General features: G+C 45.1%; 2 protein-coding genes across 4 annotated transcripts in view; one reads left to right on the top strand and one right to left on the bottom strand.

Annotated features, from left to right (window-relative positions):
• Positions 1–2: 2 nt before the first annotated feature.
• Positions 3–4,575, top strand: Trmt2a (tRNA methyltransferase 2 homolog A). Of its 3 annotated transcripts, XM_038344875.2 has the most exons (13): positions 3–353; positions 593–1,140; positions 1,537–1,645; positions 1,977–2,158; positions 2,291–2,405; positions 2,482–2,597; positions 2,671–2,782; positions 3,282–3,404; positions 3,542–3,617; positions 3,798–3,914; positions 3,998–4,094; positions 4,188–4,279; positions 4,417–4,575. In XM_038344875.2, the coding sequence occupies exons 1-13, from the start codon at positions 330–332 to the stop codon at positions 4,473–4,475; spliced, it is 1,770 nt and encodes a 589-aa protein (XP_038200803.1). In that variant the 5' UTR covers positions 3–329; the 3' UTR covers positions 4,476–4,575. The 3 variants fall into 3 exon arrangements, with proteins under 3 accessions (XP_038200803.1, XP_038200802.1, XP_038200800.1); XM_038344874.2 differs by having other exon boundaries at positions 4–267; positions 4,188–4,575; XM_038344872.2 differs by having other exon boundaries at positions 5–353; positions 4,188–4,575.
• Positions 4,576–5,737: 1,162 nt separating this feature from the next.
• The window catches only part of Dgcr8 (DGCR8 microprocessor complex subunit), a 32,766-nt gene continuing 18,121 nt past the window's right edge, over positions 5,738–20,382 (bottom strand). The window contains exons 10-14 of the mRNA XM_038344871.1: positions 11,076–11,176; positions 10,655–10,761; positions 9,246–9,373; positions 7,513–7,626; positions 5,738–6,471 (exon numbers count right to left, since the gene is read on the bottom strand). Coding sequence (XP_038200799.1) covers positions 6,388–6,471; positions 7,513–7,626; positions 9,246–9,373; positions 10,655–10,761; positions 11,076–11,176 — 534 coding nt within the window. The 3' untranslated portion in view covers positions 5,738–6,387. The remainder of the gene's footprint in view (positions 6,472–7,512; positions 7,627–9,245; positions 9,374–10,654; positions 10,762–11,075; positions 11,177–20,382) is intronic.

Genomic DNA, 20,382 nt, shown 5'->3' with positions numbered 1-20,382 from the left:
GCGGCTGGTGGAAGGATCAGTCAGGACTCGGCGCGTGGCGGTGACGTCATCGGAAGCTGAGCCCTTAGAGAAACCAGGCTCGCCTAGTGTGCACTGGCCGACGGGAGAGGCAGGCGAGGCAAGTGTGGGTCTCACTGGCTACTGGGGAGCGAGTGGTGCAATCCCCAGTCCTCAGTGCCGGCTCCGAGCACCCGAGTTTTGAGTCCCTCTACTGCGAAGCCGCGGCATTTCCTCACGGATCGCACCTAATTTCTGAGCACTTCGTGTGTAAGAGACTAAAGTGGTGGCCCTCGTGAGCACCCTGGTCCGGGCGACAGACGAGCCGGGCGATGAGTGAGAAGCTGGACACGGAAGTAAAGCGAAGGGAGAGACGTGCAGCAGATGTGGATGGGTGGGATTGGGTAGCAGTCATTACTGTTGGATCAGAGATAAGATGGGGGAGAACTGGGTCTCAAGAGTAGAGAGGAGCGGGTCTGGGCAGAGCTGGGTGTAGTGTGAGCATATGGAGATCTGGCAGTGGTTTTAGGGAGCTAGCCCGAGGCTGTAGTCATCGTAGGTACAGCTTTAGCCTGGCCCGTCTGTCCCCACACAGGTTCAAGAGCACATGGAGGATTGCGGCCCAGATGCCACTACAGAACACAGCCCTGCAGTCCCAGAAAGTAAAGAAGAGAAAGAGGAGCCTGCACCAGCTGCAGAGTCTGGAACTCAGCCTGGGCTCTACAGCTACATAAGGGATGACCTGTTCACCTCAGAGATCTTTAAATTGGAGCTGCAAAATGTGCCTCGCCATGCCAGCTTTAGCGACGTCCGGCGCTTTTTGGGCCGTTTTGGCCTACAGTCCCACAAAATCAAACTCTTCGGACAACCACCATGTGCCTTTGTAACATTTCGCAGCGCTGCTGAACGAGACAAGGCCTTACGAGTGCTGCACGGTGCTCTCTGGAAAGGACGCCCACTCAGCGTGCGCCTGGCTCGACCCAAGGCTGACCCTATGGCTAGGAAGAGGCGGCAGGAAGGTGATAGTGAGCCTTCAGCAACGCAGATTGCCGATGTGGTGACCCCTCTTTGGAGAGTGCCCTACTCTGAGCAGTTGGAGCAGAAGCGGCTGGAATGTGAACGGGTGCTACAGAAACTGGCCAAGTGAGTGTGGCACTGACATCCTAACCAGAGTGAGCTTTTGCTCTTGCCCTGCTCCACCGGCCCTGTACTCTATTCAGAACACACACTGGGTATTTAAGGGGGGGAGGGGTTGGTCGTCTAAGACCATTGGAAAACATTTACGATTCATAACAGCAAACTTAGTTATGAAGTAGCACCGAAATAAATTTATGGCTAGGGGTCACCACAACGTAAGAAACTGTATTAAACGGTTGCTGCATTAGGAAGGTTTAGAACCTCTGGTCTAAGTGGTGAGGGAGCTGGTTAGTAATGCCCCTATGGTACCAATGCAATAGAGAGGTCTCAGGGATCTGAGTAGTTCCCCAGTGTAGATGGGGAACACTCTTAAGTCCAACCATGATATACTTCATCCTACAGAGAAATTGGGAGTACTAACCGCGCCCTGCTACCCTGGCTGCTCACACAAAGACAACAGCACAATAAGGCCTGTTGCCCACTGGAGGGAGTCAAGCCATCACCCCAGCAGGTCAGGCTGACTAATGAAATCCCATTCTGTGTGGGGAGCGGGGAGGTTGGCCTCTCTTGGTTTTGTCATGCAGTGCTGGGGTAAAACCCAGGGCTTCACACATTATGCATATACTTTAAGGCTGGGCCAGCCCATCATCCTGTTCTCTAAGAACTTTCCTTATCCTCTTTGCCACTTTCATTTTTTCCTCGAGTTCAATAAGCCAGCTGTAAAGTTAAACCTTGTTTTGCCTGCCCGTCCCATCAGGGTGTCTTATTCACTGTGGTGTTTCTTCTGGTGCTGGGCAATCAAGGTTGAGATACGGCTGCCTTTGCCACCTTCTCTCCTGCAGACTGAATATCGTAATAAGTGTGAGTTTCTGGTTGGAGTTGGGGTAGATGGAAAAGACAACACCGTTGGCTGCCGGCTTGGCAAGTACAAGGGCGGAACATGTGCTGTGGCAGCCCCCTTTGACACTGTGCACATTCCAGAGGCCACTAAGCAGGTGGTGAAGGCCTTCCAGGAATTCATTCGGTGGGAACCTGGCCTGGGGTTGGGCTCCTGAGAAGTCCCTAATCCAGGGAGCAGAGGGTGTGGTCCTTTCCCTGGGTAGAGTGCTGGGACAGGCACACACCAGATACTCAGGGACACTTGTGGCTTCCTCAGGTCCACCCCATACTCGGCATACGACCCTGAGACATATGCAGGCCACTGGAAGCAGCTGACTGTTCGTACCAGCCGCAGAGGCCAGGCCATGGCCATTGTCTACTTCCACCCCCAGGTCTCAGAGGTCTTGTTGGGGGAGGTCTTGTTGGGTTTTTCTTAGTCTGATGGGCTTTTTGTATCCTCCACTGTAGAAACTGAGCTCAGAGGAAATGGCAGGGTTGAAGGCCTCACTTGTGTACTACTTCATGGAAGGGCCAGGCAAGGCCAGTGGGGTGACCTGCCTCTACTTTGTGGAGGAAGGACAGAGGTGAGGAGCCCAGGTTGGGACAGGAAGGGTGTCCAGTTATCCAGTAACACTGACAGATCTGCTTCTCATGTAGGAAGACTCCCAGCCAGGAAGGCCTGCCCCTGGAGCATATGGCTGGTGACCAGTGCATCCAGGAAGACCTGCTGGGGCTGACCTTCCGCATTTCGCCTCAAGCGTTCTTCCAGGTAGCATCTCCTTTATGACCACAAAGATACAGGGAAGCTGGCTGTGATAGCAGGTGTGGTATGAAGGGGAAAACAGGAAAAGATTTCTAAAGAACATCCAGGTAATGGGGACTCTAAGATAAGAAAGGGATAATTTGTCACTTGATTTCTTTGTCGTTGACCCAATGATACATGTGGACTTATCATCTCCTGCCAAACCCAGAACAGGATACCATGGTAGCAATCTCCTTAGCTGCAGAGCCACTCTCACTGTTGTGGAAAACCCTACTATGGAGATGGGGGGGGGCGGGGGCGGGTGGGTGGGAAAGATTCCAAAGTCATATGCAGTCATTCTCAGTTGGTCTGGGAGAATCAGGAAAAAGGCTCCCCATTGATAAGGATGTCTGTTTTAAGGATTTAGTTTTTTAAAGCCTGGAGAGTGTATGAGATCACTGATGTGACCCAAGTAGTGTGGGGTGCTAGCCTACACTGGAGTACACTATGGCTAACTAACCTCCAGGTAAACACACCTGCAGCTGAAGTGCTCTACACAGTCATCCAGGAATGGGCTCAGCTGGATGGGTGCAGTACCGTGCTGGATGTGTGCTGTGGCACTGGCACCATAGGCCTGGCCTTGGCCCCGGTAAGTCTTCCAGCCCTAGAACATCTCCCTACTATTGATCATGAGTATGAAGGCTGCTATCAAACCCCAGAGATAGTCCAGCTGTGCTGTCTCTTCCTTTCCTGAGCAACCAGGGCAGTGGGTCTTATCTATTTCAGAAGGTAAAGAGAGTCATCGGGATTGAGCTGTGCCAGGAGGCTGTGGAGGATGCCCGTGTGAACGCTCTCACCAATGGTGAGAACCTTTGTATCATATAGCAAGCAGGTGGTCTGCCACAGCAAAACTTTCTTTCTGCTGGACACTTCAACTGTATCTACAATCTGTCTTGGGGTTTTGGGGGTCTTCTACAAAGTGGGGCACTGAGGGGGATCTGTAGACTTCTGGTTTCATTGACAACTGTGACACTATCTCTAGAGTTGAGCAACGTTGAGTTCCACTGCGGCAGGGCTGAAGATCTTGTGCCAGGCTTGGTGAGCAGACTGTCTTCCCAGCGACTTGTAGCTGTCCTAGACCCACCACGGGCTGGACTACGTGAGTGGCTTCCAATTGGGGAAAAGAAAAAAAAAGCTATGTTGTCCACCATTAGGAGACACTAGCACCCTATGCTTTGTTAGATTCCAAGGTGATTCTGGCCATTCGTAGAGCTGAGAATATCAAGCGACTCCTGTATGTTTCCTGCAATCCCCGGGCAGCCATGGGCAACTTTGTGGAGTAAGTGTTTATGGGGATGAGGGATGAGGATACACCTGTATGCCACCTACAGAAACCTCTGGGGCTAATATTGGTACCTCCTTCCCACCACAGCCTCTGCAGGGCCCCATCTAACCGAGTAAAAGGCATTCCATTCCACCCAGTCAAAGCTGTGGCCGTGGACCTGTTCCCACAAACTCCACACTGTGAGATGCTTATACTGTTTGAGAGGATGGACCAACACCGTAATAGCATAGGAGCCTTGGGGTATCAAGACTCTGAAACCCCAAGAAATACTCCTGATACCACCTCACAGGAAACGGAGACTTCCCTCTCATCCTAGGTTCTGGGAACTGCAGAAGTGGACAAAAGCTGGGCTCCCTACTAAGCAGAGGATGGTAACAAACACTGGTGGACATGAGGCCTACCTAGCTGTTACTATGAACACTGTATCCTGTAATGGGGCAGCCAGACTCTAGAATAAACACTGCTGATTTACTGATGGTTTTGTGAGAGCCAGAGCCTTGACTCATTCATACTTGCCACAAGCTTCACTGTGTACTTAATGGAATGCCAGGGCTCTCTTCAATTTAGTGACCGACAGAGCGGGTTTTTGGGCCGAACACCAATCAAATATTCCAGGTGAGTGAGCACTGAGAATGGCCCCTGCAGGTAGTGACTGCTGAACACCCATCTATGCAGAATTCACATGTGGTTAACTTGTGCAAACCATGGCACTTCCTGGCCAGTTGAAGATCCACAAACATCCAATACTCTCTCATCAGAAGAAAGAAACCAGCCATTCCCGTGTGGACAGTTTTATGTGTTCAGACCATCTGGGTGCACCCTACAGCCATGGCCAGCATCTGCACAGGCTCCCAGCATTGTAGCATGGCTGCTGTACTTTAAAAATTCACCTGCCTGTAAGAGACAGGGAGGGCACTGGAGACCAGGAGTGTTATGGCAGCACCTGTTGTTGACATTGCCTGGGCAAATGGGACTATAGAGAGATCACCATGCCCATGTGCTCAAATAGCAAATCTGTTTTAAGGGCAATGGTCAGTCAAAAGGCTGATTACAACTATGAATGAGAGGAAAGAAAGAAGAAATCAGGTGTTCAACTCTAGCAACTTGATTTGGAGAATTCTTTTTGCCTAGATTAACACAGAAGTTAACTGCTGCACACAGGTAATGGGGGGAGAAATATAGTATTGGGATAGCTGTTATCCCATTTTTGTGACAACACACACCATCCATATATCTTCAGGTACAGGGCTCTCAATATACCTCTACTCAATACCCATCTCCATGGCTATCCAGAGAGCATGGGTAGACAAAGACTAAAACTGACATCAGGCCTGGCTGCACAGAGCAGCCACCCCTAAATACAGAGAAGTCAAAACTACTTATGTGCAGTGCTAGTTCTTGGTCAGTGATGGGCTACACTGACAGCTGTTTCCTTTATACAAGTCCATCTGTTGAAATGCATGACTCTAAACCAGTCTTCTATTCTCACTGTAAAAGTTTCTTTACAAAGGCTTTAAAAATTGATCAACAGATGGACTTGATTGTGTAAAAAACTGTTGCTAGAGTTTATCGAAGGTGGGAGAGCTTGGGTATCCAGAAGACAGCTTTTAGGGCATTAAGACATCATCAAAAAAAAGTAGACTGCAACCCAAGAGCCAACCAGATTAACACTCAGATTCTTGACAGTTCAGTATCTTCACTGTGCAATCTCTGTGTTCTGGTGCTAAAATTTTGTTTTATTTTAAGCCAAAATAGCCTGAAATCACCCTTTCTGTTATAATTTTTTCAGAGGAAAATGGGAAACACACAAAGCAGTTAATACTACAGTACAGGATACCTGTACCTTCTGACCAGGTCTCAGTGGCTCCACCAGAAGGAACTATGAGCAGAAGGACTACCTGGCATCATAGGCCAGCCAAAGCTATAAAAACTGGTCATCTCATCTATCAACCAAGTTCTTGTCAGTGCATATAGTGTGCTAAAATTCATGGAAACCTTCATAAAAACAGTATGCAGCAGATACGTACAAGCAGGATCTACAGCTGGCTATCAGCTTCCACTTGTGCAGTTACGTATAGCTGATCCTTAAATATATCAAGTCAAATTGAGAGCAGCTTCCAGAATAACTGCTTCTTTGTACGTGTGCTGTAGGGTCACAGCTGTCCCCTCATGTCAGAGCAAAGCCCAGACATTGCCACAGGAAGGGAACTTAGGTTGGAGGCCTGGTGCTGCAGTGATGTGTTGTTGATGGTCTCCTGGGAAGCACTGTTGGCCCATGCCGCCTACCTCATACATCCACTGTGCACAAGGGCTCACCACCAGGCTGGGCAGATGCTACAATTGACATCTTGGGCTTCTTCCGAGTCTCCTCCTAGAAGAATAGAGGTCAGTGATACTAGAGGCATACCCAGCAAAGAGATTCACAAGAGTGAAAGGGTGGAAGCCCCTGAATTCCGAGAGCACAAATGCTTGTGATACCTGGCTAGAAGGGAAGGTACAGGGAGCGGGCTGGGTTGGACCAGGCCAGGAGGGTTTCCTCAGAATGCCAGGGTAGACTCCCATGTGCTGCAGTTTCCCTGGCAATCTAGAGACACCCAGAATGGAAGAATTTGCAACAAGCTGGGATCCACCCCTCCAAGATAAATGTCATCCTAGCCTTGCTTGCCTGGAAGCCCAGTGAATTTTCCCTACAAATACAGACTGTGTATCTTTAGCCTGTTGTCTTGATCCCCACAAGTAATCTCCCCAAAAGAGTCAAGCTAGCAAGTACTGCTTACTCTAGCAGACAAGGCCTACCCCTACCCGAGAGCAGTAGAAAGGCAACTGGAAATACACAATGGGTACAAAAAAGTTTGTGTTCATACCTGGGTCAATGTCACCAGAGCTGGAATGGTTCTTAACTCAGAAGGCCTAGGGGTGTAAATAACTATAAAATACTTTCCAAGGCCAGGAAACTATCAGACTTGGGACAGAACACCTATGGCAGTTTTACGAAGCTTTACAAGACCACCAGGTTCTACCTAGGCTTAACTGTTTTATGATCTTTGAGTTATCAAGTACAAGGCCAGCGCACAATCCTTGCCCTCAAATACCTGACTCCAATTGGACCCTTAGGCACTAAAAGACTGGACTGTCTACTCTCTAACTCGATGTTTTTAAGGAAAGCACCATCCATGCATGCTAGAACTTAAAAGAAAGATCAACCTCATCTGGAAGGACGAGTAAGCATTTCCAGAGTCAGGAATCAGAAATGGGCTCCTAATGTAGAAGGAAGGAGCTGACCCAGCAATCCTGGTAACTATGGTATGGGCAGAAACAGTACAGGGGACTTCGGGGGTAGATGGTGAGTTTAGGAGGTAGGTGGCAGGTGGCCGGGGGGAGGGGAGGAGAGGAAAGAAAAGGAGATAATCACCCGCTCTGCAGCCAGCCTCTTCATTTCCTCTTGCAGCTTGCTCAGGATGTGAAGGTTGGGCCTGTTCTTCTTGGCATATTGCTGTAGCTCTATCACACTCTTGTCAGAGGTCTCCTAGGGACCCAAAGCTTGTTCTCAGAACTGCCAAGCAGCAGTGTGCTCATGACCACCCAAAACAGGAGTGTAAGGGCCTGGTGGGGAAGTGTACACCATTGGCCCACCTGTGATGAGGCCTTGGCTGCTGACAGATACAGGCTATAAGCACAGCCCTGAGCTCCCAGACCTCTCCCAGAAACTCTGTCCCTTTCTCCATGATCACACCTCTGTTTACTGGCTGAGTACACAAGTCAAGCACTCACTATGCTAAAAACCCTCAGAGAGTGGCTGAAGCCAACTGAGACATAACACAGCCAAACAGCCTGCCCAGCTTTGGTCCCTTCTTGCCTTAGAGTCCATAGCCAAGGATGCTCAGTGTCTTGGCATGCCAGAGGTCCTGTGCCAGACAGGGGCCATTCACCCTCCAGGTGAAGAAAGCCCCTGCCTATGGTTGCAGTAATGTTCTCTCTGTTTCAGCCCAGGACTATGTACGGCAAACACTGCACCTACATCTCAACTCATAGGAAATGCTTCTATTGAGGCTAGGGATGTAGCTCAGTGAAAGCAGTCCTTGCTTAGCTTGCACAAAGCCGCAGTATTAGCCAACAGCAGGGAGGGAAAGGAATCAGTAAAAAGAGAAGGAGCCTTATATTGTTTATATTCTCCATGTGGCTCCTGGACCCCACCCTTGCCAGTCCAGAGCAAGGACAGGAGCAGGCCTGTTTTAGAGAACCTGAGGGATGCTGCACAGCTCCAGACAACTGGCTCAAGGGTTCATAGCACAGTCTTCAGGGTCACCACCTATACTCGTCTAAATGATGGGATCCTGATGATTCAGGTAGTTTCTACATATTATTAAGGGAAAATGTTACAAAATGCTGGTGATCTAGCTCAGAACTGGAGCATTTGTCTAACATGTACAAGGCTCTGGGTTCCATCCCTAGCACCTCAAAAAGGAAATAGCCAGCCATGTGGTGGTGGCGCACGCCTTTAATTCCAGCACTTGGGAGGCAGAAGAAGGCGTATCTCAGTTTGAGGCCAGCCTAGTCTACGAGAGCTAGTTCCAGGACAGGCTCCAAAGCTACAGAGAAACCTTGTCTCAAAACAAAAACAAAAAACCCCCCAACCAACAAAAACAAAACCTACAACAACAACAACAAAACCCCAAAAAGAAATTGCCAACACCCACTTCCCAGTCCTTCCCTGCACCCATTAGGTTTCAAGACTGGTTTAAATTCTGAGAACTAGATAAAAGCCACAGAAACAAAATAGGCGATATTTATATTCTGTAAGCCACTGAGATTTTCAACTAAACAAGAATATACTGTCTCGGGAACTGCTAAAGGACAGATCCCAAGCCTTCACACAACTCAGCACCAGGTAGTGTTCATTACCTGCACCTACTAATGGTGTGTGGCAGGCCTGGTGCTCTAAGCATGGCTTGTACTTAAATGCTTGGCAGGTTCAAGAGTAAGATGTAGCTTGGGTGTCCTTACCCTCAGCCTGTACAATAACTGGCACTACAAAGGAGAGATAAAAGCAGTGCTAGGCCTGACCTTGACAGCAAACTTAGAAATGAGCTCCAAAGCAAGAAACAGGAAGCAGAGCAGCTGCTGATGTCCCGACAGTCTGGTTACCTGCTTCACCATTTTGCTGCTCTCACGGCCATACATGCGCAGTAAGGACCCCCAATTCTTGACATGTGGGTGCAGCAGCTGAAGGATTTTCTGAGAGGCTAATTGTTTCCCAACTCGCTTATTCTTACCTGTGAAAGGAAAAAAAGCAAAGGTGGAGAGGAGTCACAAATATCCAAACAGAAGAACCTTTCCTTGGTATCTAAGGAGCCATGCAGGGAACTCCACAGGAGGGTAGACAGTGCTTTGCCACTGTGCTAGACACTATGACTCACAGTCCTGAGACCTGGACCCAGGTACCACTCTGCCGAGCAGCTTTCAGGAGATCCAGACGAGGACAAGTGGAAAAGCTATTAGCCAAGACAATGAAGGTTCCTTCTCTCCAGTGTCCCACTCTACCCCACTTTCCTGCAACACACAGACCACCAGCAGCAAGGATTCCTATAATGTCTATGACTCCTGAGGGTAGGTGGCTTGGTGGAGCCTCCATATGAAGGATGCCCTGAGCAAGGAGAGCTCTTTAGGCTGAAAGATAGTTGGACTGCTCACTCTCTCAACATTCTCAGCAGCCTACCCCTGTGGGTACTAGAGTTTGTAGTGTACAGCATAGGTAACTGGGAACATCCAGGTCTAAATGTGGGTCTGTAATTTCCCAGGGTCCTCTAGGGATCATCCCCTCATATATATATAAGACTAAGTTTTCCTTATAGTGATTAGTGTTTTACTTTATGGTAAACACCCCCATCCCCCAAGATAGGGCTTCTCTGTGTAACAGCTCTGGCCGGTCCTGGAACTTGCTTTGTAGACCAGGCTGGCCTTGAACTCACTAAGATCTGCCTGCTTCTGCCTCTCGAGTGCTAGGAATAAAGGCATGTGCCACCATGCCTGGCCTTTTTTTTTTTTTTTTTTTTTTTTAAAAGAACAAGGTTTTACTATGTTGTTCAAGCTAATTCTGAACTCATATCCTCATGATTGATTCTCCTGCCCAGCCTCCTCCTAAGCTGGAACTACTGGCTTTATGTTGGCCTTTACTAAGTAGCTATGTCAGATGTGAAAGCAGAGTAAGGTGGTGCCTAGAAACCAGAACACAGGCGTACAGATGGATAGATAGCCATCAGAAGGCACCTCAGCCTGCTCCTCAGAAAGCCAATCCCTCATCCTACCAGAGACTGGCTGGTTAGAGGTAAGAGAAGCAACAGTGGAACAGAAGGAAGAATGCAGGCAGGGTCACCACAACTCTAGCTTCAGATGAAGGTGGCCCACATAAAGTTGGGGCTTACTTGGGATGACTGCCAAAGTAGTAGATTAGGTAGGCCACACCCCCTCATGTCAGAAACTGCTGGCCATACCCCAGCAGTACTCTGAAAACATGCCAGGCTATGAGGGAAGCAGGGGAGGAGACAGGTCCTTACACCACCCGCGCACTGTGTGTTTGCCGCATGCCATGACATATTCGCTCTTCTGGTTTTTCCCAGGAACCACTTCAAACTTGATGGATGTGTCACCCATTCCATGGTTTCTTTCAGGAGAAAACAAAGATGACAAGGAAAGATCAGTGGATGGTACTTGTACGTGGTGACTTCTGAGGAGGGCTACCAAATGACAAAGTCCATTAACAACTCTCCAGAGAAAACCGAACACCTCCCTAGATGACAAAGGAAGATTCCCCACACTCATTTCAGTTACCCAGGACTGGCCTATCAATCAGAGCCAAAGGGCTCCTGTATATCCAGGCCAACAGATAATGCCTTGGGACAAAATCCAAGTAAAAATTTGAGATGCCCAGAGGAGCTCCCATGACTTGATTCTTGAGGAAGGCGCTGTCTACCCTACCTTTTAAGGCACTCATGGAGGATCTGATACGGAGACAACAGCCCGGCCTTGCTGGTCAGTTCGTAGACTCGTGAATCCTCAATACTGATGTGGTTAAAATACTAAAACAAAAGCACATGCTTGTGAATCCCGGGCAACCCCAGACTTCTTAAGAGTCATGCCACACAGTGTGCTTCCCTCACGTGCAGAACATCTTTTCCTGTCACCTCACTAGATCATGTCATACCTGATTAGGACAAGGTGTGATCTTGTTGGAGAAGGTGTGTCACTATGGGTGGGCTTTAAGGTTTCAAAACCCCATACCATTCCTAGCTAGATTTACCACCCAATCCCGCCTCCTTGTGGATGAGATGTGAGCTCTCAACTACTGCTTGAGCACTATGCCTGCCTGCCTGCCTGCCTGCCTGCCTGCCTGCCACCATGCCTCTCACCAAGATGGTCATAAACAAACCCTCTGAAGCTGTAAACCCCAATAAACCCTTCTATAAGTTGCCTCGGTCATAGTGTTTTGTCAGAGCAATAGAAAAGTAACTAAAACATATGAGGAGAGAAATTTTACACAGCAAGACTCAGGTAGGCTAGGGGTAGGAGATGCAGCCATAAAATGCATGGGACAAAGGATAAAGGCTCAGAAATCAGTAGCTAACAGAACCTCCCCTGACTTGATCTCAGACTGACCCTATACTCAATGAACAGGAGATGCCAGATAGCTCAGCTCACTCCATAGCACAGACCATCACTGTGCACCTCTGGGACAGACTGCAGAAACAATACAGTCAAGCACGGATAAATCTACCTGCTGATGATGAATCACACACACAAGAGTAGTCCCATAGGATTTTATCACCCAGCAACATTAGAGTCACCCTAGTTCATGTAGAAACCCTTTATAGAGTTTACATAAGTAAATCATCAAAGTAACACATATCTGTACCACAAACTGGGTGACTTTAAGCAATAATAGTGGGTTCTCTCACAATTCTAAAGGTGAGAAGTAAAATTCAGGGTAACCAGCAAAGCTGTACTCCCTCTGTAGAGACTACTTGGGAAAATCCTTTTCAGGTCCTATGGCTTATGGCAGCGCCAAGACAATCTTTACTAGTTCTCTCTTTTTTCTCACCTCTGGAAAACCAGTCACAATTTTTCAACCACAAATCAATTAAATTATACCGGTAGCATTGTAGTCTCCAAAGTAAGGCCACATTCTGAGGTACCAGAGATTAGCCCTTCCGTTTCAGAAACATAATACAACCCAGACCAGAATCCCCAGGAGACTTAGAACAAAGCTTAACTTTTCAGTTGACAAGCAAATAGGAACAAAGAGCTTAAAACAAACATTAAACAATAGACTCCACCAACCAGAGAATCTCTTGCTGGAAGCAGAAAGTCTCTCACTAGCCTGCTAGGTAGCCTGAGCCCAGACCTTGGATGACATGAAAAGCTCAAGTCCTCTCTAGAATGACACACGAACAGCTCTCCTGTGTCTGCACTGCTCAGGCAACAACAGTGTGGAGGAAATTTGTAGATGAAGAGCCCAGCCAAGACTGATAAGAATTCCAACTGTTGGGGCTGGAGAGATGGCTCAGCGGTTAAGAGCATTGCCTGCTCTTCCAAAGGTCCTGAGTTCAATTCCCAGCAACCACATGGTGGCTCACAACCATCTGTAATGGGGTCTGGTGCCCTCTTCTGGCCTTCAGGCATACACACAGACAAAATACTGTATACATAATGATGACCACTACACATTTAAGGAAGAAATAATAGCAGCTCTATCTACAGAAACTCAAGGATGATACTTCACAGCTTAGTTTATGATGCTACCAGTACCATATTAAAACATCAATAGAAAGTAAGAAACCAAATGAGATGAAACCTACACAATAGCAATTGTCAAAAACACAGATGGAAAATTTGGAGAACATCAGCTAGTATTCATGGTGGTGTATGTCTATATGCCCAACACTTATTAAGATAAAGCAGGAAAATCCTTAGTTCCATGCCAGATTGGGCTATGTACCAAGACCCTGTCACAAACAAATAACACAATGAGCTTGGTGGAACACCCTTTAATCCTAGCACTCAGAGGCTGGTAGACCTCTGAGTTTGGGGCCAACCCTGGTCTCATAGTGAATTTGATGTCAGCCTGGTCTGCACAGCAGGTTCAAGGCCAGCTGGTATAATATAGTGAGTCCCTGACTCAAACAAACAAAAGATAGGCAAGATGGCTTAATGTAAAGCACTTGCTATGCAAGCTTGACAATCTGAATTCAATCTTTAGAACCCACATAAAGATAGAAGGAAAGAACAAAGTTGTCCTCAGACTTCCACACCTGAGTTGTGGCACATGAGCTCAAACACAATATAAAATAAATACCTCTCCCCCACCCCCCACACACATTTGATAATTAAAAACCAGCAGGACACAGAAAGGAATCCATATCATGCAAAGTAGGACTCTATTTCAGGAATGCAGGCTTTAAAAGAATCAACATAGCCATGCAGTGGTGGTGCATGCCTTTAATCCCAGCACTTGGGAGAGGCAGATGGATCTCTGTGAGTTTGAGACCAGCCTAGTCTACAGAGTAAGTTCCAGACCAACTAAAGTAACCTACAAAATAAAGAATTTATTGGGGCTTACAATTCCAAAGAAGTAAGAGTTCATCATGACAGGGAGACATATTACCAAGTGACAAACATGGTGTCAGGAACAGGAAAACGTAAGAGATCATATTTCAAACACAAGCACGAAGCAGAAAAAGCAGACAAGAATATGAACTCTCAAAGCTCATACCCAGTTATGTACTACCTCTAGCAAGGAGGTAAAGGTATCTCCTAAACCTCTCCAAACAAAACCACTATTAAGCCTGGGCGGGGGGGGGGGGGGGGGGGAAGCAATTTTTTTATGAAGCATCCACAAAGGATGACCCAAAAAACTACAATAAAATACGAGAATAAATGAATTCACCAAAGTGGCAGGATATAGTCAATACACAAACAGTAAGTTGTATTTACATGCCAGCAATGATCTAAAACTAAACGTTTACCCACTACGTAGGACAATCTAAGAATCATAAAATGTGAGCAGAATTTGTATGATAAAAACTTGCAATTACTAACAAAGGCAAAGGCTAAGAGAGGTACTACTAGTACAGAAAAATCTCTGTTCAGTGATCAGCTAATCTAAATGAACTTAGTAGACATGTTACAAAAAAATACAGATAGATAATACTCAAGAATACAGATAATTCTTTGCAACTACTATCTGGGAAAGATATTACTATAAGTTAAACTATAAACTGTGTCTTCTGCTCCAAAATTTACAGGTTGAAGTCCTAACCCTTATTACCTCAGAACATAACTACATGGCTAGAATGGGCCCTACATTAGGACACAGTACTATCCCCAGGACTAATTCCTTATAAACAGAAGAATTTCAGAGAGAAACATACTTTCAAGGAAAAACATAAACATGAAGATAGCCATTCTAGAACCCAGAAGGCCTCTGCTCAGTGTCTATAAGAAACTAACAGGCTTGACACTATTTTGTACTTCTGATCTACAGAACTAAGGCAACTAAATTTTTGTGGTTTAATCTGCCAGCCTTTGATTTCTGTTATAATAACATAAGTAAACAAATAGTAACAGCAATGATTAACCTTGGTTGTGGTGCTCTATGTATATGGTGTAGTATGTGTGGTCCATTTCCATAATTGCCAAAAGTTTTAATTGTCTACTTCTCAACAAAAAGTGAGACATACAAATTAAGGATTGATAGTCCTATATGGGGGAAAGCAGAAAACAACTATTCCTGAAGGAGGTGGACTTACCAAACACTTCAAATTACTCAAAGTACAAACACAAACTTCGTCTGTTGGAGATAGCTTGTGGGTAAAATACTAGTCATACAAGCATGAAGACCTAAATTTGAACCTCACAATTCTTATTAAAACAAAAACAAAAACAAAAACAAAAAAAAACCAGGCACTTTGGCATATGCCTGCAATCTAAGCACCAGGGAGAAGAAGACAAGCAAGTCTCTAGGGTTTACTGGCTGGCTATCCTAGTCTAATTGGTAAAATCTAGACCAGGCAAGAGAGCCTATCTCAAATAACAAAATGATTAGTACCTGAGGAATGACATTCAAGGATAACCTATGATCTACACATACAGACATACAAAAACACACAGTACAAAATTAAAGAAACCATGCCTAGAGGCTGGAGAAACAGCTTAGCAATTAAGAGCACTGACTGTTCTTATGTAGGGGATCCAAATTCAGCTCCCAGAAACCATGTTGGGCAGCTCATTACTGCCTGTAACTAAAGCGCCAAGGAGATCTAACACCCTCCTCTGGCCTCTGTAGCCACAGGCGTGCGCGCACACACGCACGTGTACACACACACACACACACACACACACACACACACACACACAGTATGCACTCAAACACATATGCATAATATAATGAAAATAGGGAATGAGAGGAGAGAGCTTAGCAAATTAAGAGGGCAACAGCAAAGTACATCCCTAGCATATGCAAAGCCATGTGTTCAATCCCTGGCATCATAAAATAAACCTAATCAATCAGTCAGTGAGATAACTGTAACATGGATTACTAAATAGAAAAAAAAGGGAATGAAAAGTCATTCTGCAACCATCTCCTTCCTAGGTACCATATCAGCTTCCTCTGAGGCAAATATGGCAACGATCAATGGTTAATAATAAAGGGAATGGTTTAAAACACCTCAGTGGGTAACAGTAATTACTGCCAAGTCTAAGCCTGAGTTCATTCCTTGGGATCCATATGGTAGTCCTTAGAACTCTACACATGTGCAGTTGCACACACAAACCCACATAATAAATGAATGAATGAATGAATAAATAAATAAGGGGCTGCAGCGATGATTCAGCAATTAAGAGTGCTTACAGCTCTTCCAGAGGACCCGAATTTATTTCCCAGCATTCATGTTGGGCAGCTGAGAACTGCGTGAGTCCAGCTCCAGGGGATCTGATGCTCTTTCTGGCCTCCCTGGGTACCTGCACTCACATGGCAAACATGCATACAAATAAAATCCATCTTAAAAAAATGCAAAGTAGTGATAATGCATGCCTTTAATCCCAGCACTCAGGAGGCAGAGGCAGGCGAATCTCTGTGAGTTCGAGGCCACCCTGGTCTACAGAGTGAGGTACAGGACAGCCAGAGCTGTTATAGAGAGAAACTCTGTCTTGAAAAACAAAACAAAAAGCAAAACAAAACAACAACAACAAAAATACAAGTTAAAGCAACTTAAATAAAAGATTGTAAACAATATGGTGTTGTTTTTTTTATTTGAAATGAGATCAATTTTAAGGATTATGATGCTGATGAAAAAAATCTCCAAGCTGCCTATAAATCATTTTTCATTTCTAAGATCTGACCCTCTATTGTTATTATAAATTAGCCAGCACAGGTGTTTCACTGACAAAAGGTACCAAGCCACATGGCTAAACAAAGAGAAGAATTAAATGTTGATTTAAGTTGTAAGAGTTAGTTAGTAATAAAACTGAATAATACGCTAAACAGTTTGTAATTAACATAAACCCTGTGTGTTTCTTTGGGACTAAATGGCTGTGGGCCCAAACATTTGACAAGAATTTCCACATAAACCCTGGGAAAGCTTTAAAAAATAAAAATAAAGGGGCGTGGGCACTCTAGAAAGACAAGAACAGAGTCAAGCATAGCTTCTTGGTAACTGTCTTTTTTCCAGTAGACTGTCTGCTGGTGGCAAGCAGAGATGGGGCTCCTTTAAGAGAATCTTCCTGACTCAACGTTAGCAGCAAGAGCCTTGCAATTGTTTTAAGAGGCTCTGCCAACAAAAACTTAAATGGTGGTTATAAGCAGCTGGGCATCAGGCTTCTTGGTGGTGGCATGAACCTTGAAACTATAGTGTTATGGCAGTAAACATGGCTCCCACCAGTACCTCCACCAGGAAGCTACTCTTAAAAAACTAAGGAATGGGGTGGAGCCGGCTGCCAAAGCCACAGCTTTAACCCTAGCTATATCATTTAGCAGATTAAAGACTCACGTGGCCAGAAAAAAATAAAGATATAAAGATAAATTCATTTAAAAATATACGTAGGCTTGGGAGGGAAAAGAAAAATAAAGTCCTTTAAAAAAATGGTTGGGTGTGGTGGCACATGCCTGTAATTCTAGCACTTGGGAGGCAGAGACTGGCAGATCTCTGTGAGTTCAAGGCCAGTCTGGTCTACAGAGTGAGCTCCAGGACAGTCAGAGATACGAGAAACCCTGTCTCAAAAAAAGTAAAAATAGTTTTTTAAATATTTATTTATTATGTATACAGTATTTTGTCTGTGTGTATGCCTAAAGGCCAGAAGAGGGTGCCAGACCTCATTACAGATGGTTGTGAGCCACCATGTGGTTGCTGGGAATTGAACTCAGGACCTCTGGAAGAGCAGGCAATGCTCTTAACCACTGAGCCATCTCTCCAGCCACAGTTTGTTTTTTTTTAAAGGCACATGATGGAAAATACACAGAGAATCTGGATAGTGTATGTAATTGTGCTGTCTTTGAATTCTTTGACTGCTGAAGAGCAACAGCTGCTAAAAGACATTTGATTATAAACGTTATTGGATTAATCCAACCTTTATATTTTAAAGATGCCTTGACTACAAAAGATATGTTACTTTGGAGAAGAGGTTTTGCTTTTGTTTCCACAGAAAATAAAATGTTGTGGATTCATTATGGATTAAGAAAAATAAAGTGTGATCAAGAAAGACCCCCCCTGAAAAAACTCCAATGGGAAAAGATGGCCCAGATGACCCAATACTTCAGAGCACCTCTGTTGCAGTTTCCTCTGAGTTCTATATTCAGAACAGCCTCAAGACGGCTGACTGGATGATCAATCGATCCAGCCTCACAGAATACACCAGTCAGGATTTGACCATAATCCTAAATTTTCTTTGTGTCCCCATAAGGTTATCAGTGCCCCCAATCAGTAGAAGTGGCCTAGAAAACTACAACCACATTCCCAAAAAATGGATTATTGATGTTTGTCTTTGTTTAGCATGTTGGTTACAGTTTGCTATGGATAATATCAGGAATAAAAGCTAAACAAAAGAGATAAAACAGAGTTCTTCTTTTGAAAGGAAAAAAAAGGGGATAATGCTCTTGAACACTGTAAAGATTTGTCACTCATATTAGTTTAATAAAATGATGATTGGCCAGTAGCCAGGCAGGAAGTATATAGGTGGGTCAACTGGTCTAAGAGAATTCCCGAAGGGAAGTCAGTCACGAGCTAGACAGAGGAAAGCAGATGAAAATGCCTCACCAAGAAAAGATACCAAGCCACAAGACTAAGCAAAGATAAGAATTATGGGTTAATTTAAGTTGTAAGAGCTAGTTAGCAATAAGCCTGAACAACAGGTCAAACAGTTTATAAGCCTCTGTGTGTTTCTTTGAGACTGAATGGCTGCAGGACCTGGTGGGACAGAAGCTTCCGTCTACTGTTCATAACAACTCCAACTCCAGTAACGGGATTTTAAACTGGCCAAAAGGAAGGACCAGCAAGATGGCTCAGTAGTAAAATAGCTTATCATATAAACCTAGTGATCTGAGTTTGATCCCTGGAACCAAAGTAAAGTTAGAAGAGAACCACCTCCATGAAATTGTTCCCTGGCTTCCCTATGTGCATCCACACACAACATGAGCATAAGCTCACATACTCCTGTACACACAAAGATGCACACACACACACAAAAAAAAAACAATAAAAGAACTACAAAGTAAACTGACAGTAACAGATACACTTAGTAACTCACTATCCTATCTTTGATACATACTGAATTGATACATAGTGAACAACCAAAACAGCTACATAGTGAGACCTTTTCTCCAAAAAGGGTAAAGAAGCAGTTGAGGAGATGCTAGACATCACCTCCTGGTCTATAAACAGGAGAATGTGTGCATGTGTGCACTCGCGCACACACACAAACACAAAACTCTACACAGAACAAAGGCCATGGCACCTAATCCCTTTGTCCTGGTATGCCTTGTCTTCACTTGTTCTCATTCTCTCTGTTCTTTATCCATTTCCCTCCTACTGGAAGCTGATGAGATCTCTTGCTTGTCTGCCCCATTCTTTTCTCTCTAATGTTAATTAAGTTCCTTGAGTTCCCTTCTGAGTTGGTTTTAAATACTTTTTCAAATACTTTTTATTTACATGTATGGATGTTTTGACTATATATATAAATATGTGTGTGTGTGTGTGTGTGTTTGTGTACCACATATGTACAATAACCATGAAGGCTAGAAGAGCATCACATCTGAAACTGGGGGAAGAAGGGGCGAGGGGACCCAACAACAGAACTGAATTCAGGTTCTCTGCTAGGGCAGCAAGTGTTCAAACATCACTCCAGCTCTATTTTTATTTTTAATAAAATTTGATTATTTACTTTTACCATTTTAAATTATGTCTATATGTGTGTGTGTATGTGTGTGCTCGAGAGTCAATGTACCCAATAAGGTCAAAAGTACTGAATCCCCTGGCACTGGAATTACCAGTGTTTAAGACCCACTCAACATGAGTGCTAGGAACCAAACTCGGGCCCTTTGCAAAACCAGTATGGGTTCTTAACTGCTGATGGCATAGGCCTTTAATCCCAGCACTGAAAGGCAGAGGAAGGTAGATCTCTGGAAGTCTGAGGTCAGCCTGACCTATACATGAAGAGTTCCAGGTCAACCAGGTTTACACATTAAGTCTCAAAATAAACAAACAGAAAAACATACAGGAGTTTCGGGGGCTGGACATATGGCTCAGAGATAGAGTTCTTGTCAGGGATGGGATGTCTAAGGCACTAGATCATCCCACTCCTAACACAATAGGAAGGGGAGAGTGTGGATTATGAATTGTTCACTAGAGCTGTTTCCTAGTATATTCAAACAAGCAGAAGAAATACCAGTAAAAATAAAGATAGGTTATCAAGATCATGGAGAACATGCATGGAGAACAAAAATAAGTAAGACGAAGTTTCAGAAACCTCTAGGGTAAATTAAAATTACCAATAAGTATATTAAGCTATACCCAGTCTTTGGTGTTTTGTTTTGTTGAAACAGGTTTTACTGCCTGGCCCAGAGAGGCTTAACTTTATGATAATTCTACCTAACGAAAAACAGTTTCTGATCAGAAACCAGAAAGGCTAAAAGGCTGACATACTACCTACTAGGAGGTTAATCGAGAGAGCTAGCTGTGTGTGAACACAAGTGGGGTGCAGGACAGAACTGAGGTCACAACAGATAAGAAGAACCCAT

The sequence above is a fragment of the Arvicola amphibius genome, chromosome 10, assembly GCF_903992535.2.
Source record: "Arvicola amphibius chromosome 10, mArvAmp1.2, whole genome shotgun sequence".
NCBI lineage: Eukaryota > Metazoa > Chordata > Mammalia > Rodentia > Cricetidae > Arvicola > Arvicola amphibius.
Note: the sequence above shows the minus strand (reverse complement) of the source record. Positions and strands in the feature narration are given on the sequence as shown.